The sequence below is a fragment of the Artemia sp. Qi Xiang Cuo genome, unplaced genomic scaffold (genome assembly GCF_049724085.1).
Source record: "Artemia sp. Qi Xiang Cuo unplaced genomic scaffold, ASM4972408v1 HiC_scaffold_472, whole genome shotgun sequence".
NCBI classification, from domain to species: domain Eukaryota; kingdom Metazoa; phylum Arthropoda; class Branchiopoda; order Anostraca; family Artemiidae; genus Artemia; species Artemia sp. Qi Xiang Cuo.
This window is the reverse complement of record NW_028297881.1, coordinates 1-9294: the sequence shown is the minus strand read 5'-3', so window position 1 is coordinate 9294 and position 9294 is coordinate 1. Positions and strand designations below refer to the sequence as shown.

Below are 9294 nucleotides of genomic sequence, written 5' to 3'. Positions count from 1 at the left end.
AGATGTGCAATTTTTTGAAACAAATCTGTACAAGTTTATCAGTTATCCGTATCAAGCCTGTTTTTTTCTGAGTGAAAACCTGAAAGAAAAAAAGAAAGAAAAAAAAAACAAAAAAAAATCCTCAGTTAGACAATTAGCCTTTTTTCTGTTTAAGAGCTACTACATTTAAAAGCTACTTTTATTTATCACTTATTGTGATAAATACTACCATTTTCCGTCCAATTTTGCCTAAATGGGACTAAACGGGGGCAACGCGCTAAAGGCGTCACCCTAACAGTTCAGTAAGAGAATTTTATTTACAGACCTTTACAGTAATAAAATATTATTTAAGCTCACGCATCCACTTCCTCGCACTCCTGACTAGCTCTGTTAGAATATCCCAAGTCTCGGGATTCAGTACTTCTCTTCTGATATGCATAAGATCAGATATTGTTTCTGGCAGTAGTCTGTTCCGGAGGGGGGGTCGGAACTAGCTTTAACAGCGAAAAATAACCTTTGGCCGGAGCGCTGCTATGAGGCAACGACATAATACCCTTTATGAATATAGGTAGGTGAACAAAAGCAGAGTCCCCAGCACCATCCTTGAGCGCGGACACTGAATTCCAAAATTCCAAAACTGACACTTTCCCTTCCCCTAGCTCTTTCTTCAAGAATGGTAGTCGCCTCCACTCCCTGTTTAGGGCTTCGACTTCCAGCGAAACATTGAAACAGTCCTTGAATATGCGGAAAAGAGGGATTATAGAAGGAACTGATCCGGATAAAGCAGTTTCTGGAGATAACCAGTCTAGCATTCGAAGCAAGGGGTCTTCACTGTTTACTCTTCGCTTTATTTCAGAGCACAGCTTGATATAAAACGCAAGGCAATTTTTCTTTGTTGCAGCTAGCTGTCTGTCTTGAAGTTTCCGAATTTCAATCTGATCAATTGCAAAGAGCTCAAATTCGGCTCCAAAATGCATATCCGTCTCTATAGCTTTGAAGTTTCTTGGGTTTGAAAAATCTATTTCGAAGACTGAACGTATGGCCAAAAGCTCGTCTTTGATATAATTCCTTGTCAGTTCGGAGAGAGTATTACCCACGCCTTTTAAAAGTTTGTGAACTTTCACTTCTGCGCTATGGAATTCAAGATTCAGGCCGTTTACAATAGGAAGAACGTAATTCAGAAAAAGATAATAAAGCTTGACTTCAGGATCGATCAAAGCTGTATAAAGCTTCACTGCCGCTTGATCCCAACCTTCATTCGCAGGTAAGGCGAAAAACAACGTCGGAGCAGTCCACTTTTCCACCAGCCTCTGAGAGACAGCCTCGAACGCTAACCAGCGAGTTGCAGATTGGTACAGGAGTTCATGCTCGGCTACTTCACAGAAATTATGGAATTCGTTATACTCACGGAGCCGTTTGGCACTATTAGATACCTACGTGTAAATATAATTGCTGAATATGACGATCTCTCTAGGTAACTTCTCAATAGCACAAGCAGAGCATAGTGCAAAACTGTGACAGATTTATCCAAAAATAGCCAGCCAGGGATTATCTTTCTTTATGAGGGATGCAAGGCCGTTGTTCTTCCCAAGCATCACACTTGCATTATCAGATGCAAATCTTATGCAGTTTTTTATTGTCATATTCTTCTCACTTAAAGTCTTATAGATCAAGTTTTTAAGGCCCATTGTTGTTGTATCCCCAACTTCTGGAATGGCCAAAAAGTCTTCCTTGATTCCGCATGTAGTGTTGTCATAGTAGCGAACGATGATGACTAAGTATTTCGTCCCACACTTATCAGTGCTTTCATCAGCCATCAGCGAAAAAAGTAATTTTTCCAATCTTGAGCTCAGCTGCCTGATGGCGTGTGGGGCAATTACGTTTTTGATTGGTCCAGTGGTTTTAGTTCTTTCACGCTCAAGAAGCTTTACTACTGATGAATAAATATTTTCAGCAATTCGGGCAAGCTGTCCATAATACTCATCTCCTTGGATTTTGATGCTACCCAGGCTGACATTGCCAACTCTAAAGCTGTCACCTGTTGGCGAATTTGTTCTCTTTCCTTTGCTGCTCCCGATAAAGTAAACTCATTGGTTTGGTCATCAGCAATACGCACTTGGTTCTTCAAACAAACAACTTTGGATATGTGACTTTCCCTCAGTGCATGTCTACGTAAATGGGATAGGCTACCAGTAATGATCTTTTTGCAAAACCTACACCAAGACTTTGTCCTATCCATTGGATATCTTTGCAGCCAGACCTGCAAGTCTTTTTCTTCTATCCATTTTGCACTGAATTTCTGTATTTTCACTGGCTTTGGTGGTTTATTTCTGCTGATTCTTCGTTTTCTCACATTTAATATTTCATTCTCTTCACCTTCAACGTCATTTGCAGTTTCTTCACAGTCACTGGCACTAGCTTCAGATTTATTGGCTTCGTCTCCAGAGTCATTAGCTAGATAGAGAATCTGTATAAGAGCAGCGACTTTAACAGGTTTTCCATATATCAAATCAGTGGCATAAATGAGAGGGACAAGTAGGGGCCCTTTGCAGCACAATTTTAGTTTTTATGGGTATTTGCTTCTCTAACAGATGTATTTAAGAGAGGGTGAAAGAGAAATAAAAGTGATAAAGAAATTTCTAGATCATGAATTTCTAAATTTGTTGAATATTTGCTGCATAATATTGCTCTTAGAGATTATTTGCTTCCTGACAAAGATGTTTCAGGGGCTAATTTAAAGAAAACATTAAAACTGGGTTAGTTGAGCCAGAATTTTCAATTTCATGCTAGACTTTTTCCAAGTGTCATGGTCACTTTTTTGACATTATACCCCCTTACCATTCTGAGGTCCCATATATAACTGTATAAATACATTTCATCGTTGTGTCGAATCTTGTGATGACATTCTTTCTTTTAATATTCTTACATGTTCTTTCAGATTGTAGAGTGAGACTTTGGTATGTTGATTTTTTAATATATTCCTAGGGCTACATCCCAGACCCTCAGGGGGGTGGGTGCATTTTCAGAAAAGAGGACATGATATTTGGAAATAGTATAAAATAAAGAACTGAATGGTATCACTTTTCTGCGTTTACTTCAGAAAAGTACAATCCCTAAATATTTGGCATTAGAAAAAGACAACTAGACTAGTGCCCATTTTTATGGAGAAAATAAACACTTTTTTATCTGTTAGGGTAGGCGTAAAGTTTACTTAAAGACCGATTCATAGGGACCACGTAGATTGGGCTGGGGCCCCAAGCACCAGAAAACGTAAATTTCTTCGAATTTCTCGGGATTTCTTTATTAAATTATAGGTTTTTTATCATCCCCCCTAATTTTTTCAATTAAATCATTTGCAGTTCGTTTTTATTAACTCACTGATCTTTTTGTTCCATCTTCCATTTATTTGTTTGTACCAAAGTTTTTTTAGTTTGTGAATTATTTTTCAACCACTCCCGAATGTTCAGTTACTTTCCACTTTTATCAGTAAAGCACAACGGTAAGAGCACTTCCCGAGGCTGTGTTAACTTAGGTTTTAATCTTGGATGAGACACGATATTTTGTTTTTTTTTTTAACTGGAAAATTAAAAATTTGAAAATATTTTTTTTTCCAGAATATGTAAACATAAGTGAAAATCCCGGCCAAAAAATCGATTCGTTTTTGCATAATTTGACCTTTTTTACTTGTTTTCCTCAATTCATCAACTTTTCGTTTATACATTTAAAACCTAGATAAATTTGGTGTTTATGTTATGTAAAATCTAATGCTTTTTGTGCCCCTCGTGTTCATATACATTCATATATTCTTGAGAAAAAAAAAATAATTCTCTACTTTTTAGTTCATTTTGAAAATGAGTTTAACTTTTTCTTTATTGTTTGACCTCATCCCCTAAAAATTATTTGTACTTATGGACCTGTGAAACCCATCAAAACAGCTATAGGCTAACATCCTAGGGGTTGAATTGTGTGGTTGAAGAAATAATCTTCTTTTATTTCTTGCTTTCTTTTGGTTGGGAATTATGATTCAAATTACAAACGGAAAAAAGGCATTTTATGTAAAATAACTGATGTTTTGTATAGGAACTGAAAACAATGATTGAAATATTTTTTGTTTGATAAAATAAAAACAAAACAAAAATTCTGTCACTCAGAATTCCTCAAATCTTCATGTTGGAGCAATGCAAATTTAAGGCCGGAGGAACAAGCCAATCTAAAAAATTAAACGGGAAGGGAGCAATTAAAATGATTTTTTGGGTCTTTTTAAGAAGCTGGATTTATTAAGATCGGTTTTTATTGAAATTTAACAATAAAAAAAAATCTAGTTGGTTATCTTGTTTTCTGAAAAACTCTAAATTGTCCTGTGTTTATTGATTTGCCTTTTATCTTGTACGTATTACTCATCAACTTTTGGTTTAAAACCCCAATAATGCTAATTAAAAACAACAACAACAAAATAAGTAAAATAGTAGCCTGAGGTTATATGCACGCATCGAACAGAGGGAGGGGGGAAAGTGTCTTTTTGTTGTGCAGGTAAACCGGAAGCAGAAATTGCAGTTGAATAAATAGGACTTTCTTAAAGGTAAAGAAGCATGAATTGCTATTATTGTATATTTTTTAGTTTGGTAGGGGACATAAGCCAAGCCTAGACCCATGTCAAAAACTGAATGGTAGCAAAGTAAATAAAACAGTTCAGGAAAAAAAATTATCTCTTAAAGACCAGAGCAAGCTTTAAATTCCAGTGGTAGGTCCCGTAATTTTCCGACACTTAGCGCAAGAAAGTACTGTCTCAGACATTCACTTAGTTCTTGTGTCTGCAAATGAACAAACACAAAATGACATTTCCAAACTCTCAGTATTAAATAACTTAGACCGCTTGCAGTACAATACTAATTTTTAAGGGTTAGAAAGTTATCAAGAAATTGAGAAAAATTAAAAAAAACAGTAGTCATGTTATTTCTAATTTGATTTTTGTAGTTTTCCATGGATTCTCTGTCATTGCACAGCGCCAAAAAGAATTTCCGGAACGCCATCTAAGACGATTCAGCCTGTTTCCCGTACACTAACTAGATGTTGGAACCAAATTCTTTGAGTGCCTTTTCTTTGGAGTTGCTGCTCTTATACAGATTCTCTTTGATTAGCTACACTACCTGATTCAGAACAGTCATTATCTTCCCCATATGACTGATTTGTCTCATCTTTAGACCTGTTAACCTCTCCACGTCGTTCACCAACTTCTCCATTATGTTCAGTTGATACTAATATAATGTCAGTACTCTGCTCAGCTGCTTCAATACTCTGACTAGAAGTTGAGGGAACTGAAACTTTCAGATACTTTCTGATATCCATTTTCTGAAAGATTGAAATATAAATAAACAATTTTTTTGGTAAAGTTTTTTGCACCAAGCAAAATTGCATGCATCACCAACACTTTCAGGTTTCATTAAACACCTTTAGAGGGGCTAATCCTCACAAAAACTGGAACCCTTTCCACATAAAAAAAAACATTTTGGTCACAAAAACCCAGTCAAATACAGGGTACTGACAACAAAAAAATAACCTAAAATATATAAAACCTTGATCTTTTGGCAAGTTTCAAATGAAAAAAAGAAATAAGACATAATAAATATTCAATTAAATAAAACATAAATAAAGAAGGGGCTACAGCACAGCACCCACTAGTGGCTAAAGCACCCACTGATATACTAGGAAATATACCTGCAAAAAGATCATCAGAATCCCATTTCAGGAGGGGAAACTATACTATATAATCACCCACTTAATAGCTAGTTACTTTACTTGCCATACTGGTTGAAAAATAATTGCCAGTGACCAATAATTGCCCAGTTACTACAGAGGGGTAGATGGGGTTTCATCAGCATTTCTACAAATAAGCAACCATAATAATCCTGTTATAGCTACTCTATGTAGGGACTTGACAAGGGTAAGACAAGGTAAGACTTGATCATAAGTTTTGTTCAAAGATGCCAGTTCTTGGGGGACTATGACCCCACAAGAGAGAGAGAGAGATATGACTAAAATAGGATTTGACTACTCCCCAATGATCTGGTACTAGCTCCCACTGGGATACCTTTACTGATCAAGGGTACACCAGCCTCTCTTTATTCACCTTTGGCTCAGCTAAAGAACAAGCAGTAGTGATTTTTCCCCTCCACAAGTGTTTTTATTACTTAACATGGCTTTAGCCAACCATCTAAGAATTTGGTTGCCAAAAGTAAAACAATTGGAAAATTAAAAAGAAATAAAGGTTTGGCTGTTCTCTATATATGGGTACACAGAGATTGGCAGTAATTAATTAAAAGCAACAAATAATTACTTCTAGTTACAAATTACAGCCTGTAATTTGTAACTTCTGGCACACTCATCTGAGGTTACTGGTTATGCTGTGGTTCCACCTTTAGACTGCTTGGGTAATGGCTGGTGCAGACTTGCCATTTACCCAGTCAGGAGCACTAACTTTAGAAGGCGTCTCATTTAGAGGAGGCAGTATTGTTGGCAGTGGCAAAAAGTCAGAGATGCCAGCTCTAAAGGAGGTGCAGCAGCAGTGTGCATCCCTAGGCATTTTAATCAGATAAGGTGCCTCCAAGTTTACATCATTGGTAAAAGCACTGCCTCCTCTAAATGAGACGCCTTCTAAAGTTACTGCTCCTGAATGCATATACCTGAGGGGCAATGCTACCCAGTGGGTTTGAACTGCAGAGCTTGAATTGTCTAAGCCTTGCAATTGACTATAAAATTGAATTATGATAATCTGACTATCTGACTTGTGACAAACTATTTTAACTGGATATTTTGATAGTCCTGTGCCAGGGTAACAATACCCTAGAAAAGGCAATTCAGTTTGCTTGCAAAGAAATGCCTTTGCTTGCCTTCTAATTGCCTAGAAGCAAGTAGGTAAGTATGCAATTCTAGAGTATTTGTTATTAGTAATTTAACTTCTCATTTTACAATAATTTTGTAACAAACAATTACCATTTACTTGGTGTATTTGCAAATTAGTTACCACTGTAGTGTAGGGTGCAAAGCCCCTACCACTGGAAGCATGACATACAGTAAGAAGTGATTTGGGTAAAGGTGCAGATTAGCTACCCCTAATAAAAACAACCAATTTAGTAGGCTACTGTATCCTATTATTCAGTCAATTGGGCTGTAAAGTTGCAGAGATATTGCCCAGTAGAAGCAGGATGTAAGCAACTCACTTCTTACTGTATATCCTACCTTTTGATGCAGGACCTTTACTGCAATTTGTTTATATCATTTTTATATTGGACAGTATCTGTGCAACTTTACAGCTCAATACACTGAATAATATGCATTAAGAAATAAGTTGTTTTTATCAGAGGGGGGGGGACTAATTTGCACCTTTAACATTTACTTTGGTTAAACTGTCATAGAGCTGCCCATTTGAACAGTGATGTATAAAAAATTGATTCATTTATTCTTCTTTTATTGTTCATTTATTCTTCCCATGAAGCTGGACTACAATATTCTCAAAATTTTTGAGGTTAGTATGTAGTGTAGTAGAGCTACCCATGTACTGTAGGGTGCAGAGATCCTAAAAAAAAAAAAAAAAAAAAAAAAAAAAAAAAAAAAAAAAAAAAAAAAAGAAGGATATACAGTGAAAAGTGATTTGTTTATGTTCTGCTTCTACTGGGCAGTAGGCTATCTAGGCAACTTTACAGCTCAATTGGATGAATAATATAGAGTAAAAAATAAGTTTTGTTCACCATGGGCAGCTCTACAACAGATTTACATTTACTTTGGTAAAATTCTACTTTTGGCTATCTTGGAATGGGGTTAGGTTAGAAAAATGAAACTTTCAGGGATGGGTCTACAGGCTAAAGTATGGGTCAATATATACCAAATCATATTATTAAGTTAGGACTAAAGTGAATACACCATTCGATGCCTTTTTTTATGCTGATTACGAATATAATAAGCATTTCTATCATAAATTAATTTCAGCCCCCCCCCCTATATAGGCCAATTTAGGGATAGGTTAGGTTAGGTTGGGTTAGGTATAGCCTATATAGGGGGGGGGGCTTAAATTCATTACCGATATAAATGCTTATTATATTTGAAATCAGCATAAAAAAAGGCATCAAATGGTGTATTCACTTTAGTCCTAACTCAATAATATGATTTGTTATATATTGACCAAAGTATGTCCCAGGAAGGTATTTTGAAGTACCTACCTCCACTCCTTCTCCCTCTAGAGGGTCCTGAAATTTTGCCTAAATGACAGGTCTATACCCATTGAAATTTTGACAAAACAACATTTTACATTAATTTTCAGTTATCAGTTTCTTTTTCTCTGGCTTTAGCTCTGAAAATGCAATTTCAGTTACTTGAGCAGAATTTTAAGCCATATAAATAGTTTATTTCAAAAATTTAGGAAATGTATTTGCATATCTTTAAAACCTTTCTTTAAATGACATATACTTTATACTTTATATACTTTACACATATACTTTAAATGACATAAATATCTTTAAATGACAGGTGTAAAACAACATTTTACATTAATTTTCAGTTATCAGTTTCTTTTTCTCTGGCTTTAGCTCTGAAAATGCAATTTCAGTTACTTGAGCAGAATTTTAAGCCATATAAATAGTTTATTTCAAAAATTTAGGAAATGTATTTGCATATCTTTAAAACCATATAAATTGGGATTGAGCAAAGTTGTGAAGCTGAAAAAAATTTTGTTGTACTTCATTTAAGCAGAAGATCTATTTTGCAAGGTTTCACTTCTATAACTCACATATTTTTAAAGGTCAGGACCCTCTAGAGGGAGAAGGAGTGGAGGTGGGTACTTCAAAATATCTTCCTGGGACATACTTTAGCCTGTAGAACCATCCCTGAAAGTTTCATTTTCTTAAACTAACCCCTTTCCAAGATAGTCAAAAGTAGCTAAAGTAGAATTTTACCTTTACTTTTTCTGGAGTTATTAAGGATTTGAAACAAAAATTACCTCAGATTGAAATTATCGGTTCTAAAAAGTCGCATTCATGAATTCATTCGAAATCTACGCGAGCAAGACGCGCTGTCAAAAAGATATCACGAAGTCCGCTACGTAAGATTTTAAAATCCCTACGAAACTGAAAGCGAAAAATCCAATGGGCAATGGCACAAATAACTTTGATTTCTAATATGCTTGTAAAATTGCTCTTTTCGGTCTAAAATACTATTTTTGACAAAAAGTATTGAAAAAGTAATGCTTTTGCAGAAAGTATTCAAGAAGTACTACTTTGATCACAAAGTACTAAAAGTAGTAATTTGGTAATACCAGTGGCAACC

At 35.6% G+C, this 9294-nt stretch overlaps 1 protein-coding gene across 1 annotated transcript; it reads right to left on the bottom strand.

Moving 5' to 3' along the window:
• Positions 1-1909: 1909 nt before the first annotated feature.
• On the bottom strand, positions 1910-8991 carry LOC148938819 (uncharacterized). The gene is made up of 3 exons (XM_089107513.1): positions 8969-8991; positions 5127-5328; positions 1910-2433 (listed from the first exon to the last, which is right to left on the bottom strand). The coding sequence occupies exons 2-3, from the start codon at positions 5323-5325 to the stop codon at positions 1910-1912; spliced, it is 723 nt and encodes a 240-aa protein (XP_088963639.1). The 5' UTR covers positions 5326-5328; positions 8969-8991.
• Between the last annotated feature and the right edge of the window lie 303 nt (positions 8992-9294).

Coding starts and splice junctions, on each gene's coding strand:
- LOC148938819 (XM_089107513.1), bottom strand. CDS start 5,325: ATGGATATCAGAAAGTATCTGAAAGTTTCAGTTCCCTCAACTTCTAGT. Junction 2,434..5,126: donor TAATGACTGTTCTGAATCAG/GTAGTGTAGCTA, acceptor TTCTCTATCTAG/CTAATGACTCTGGAGACGAA.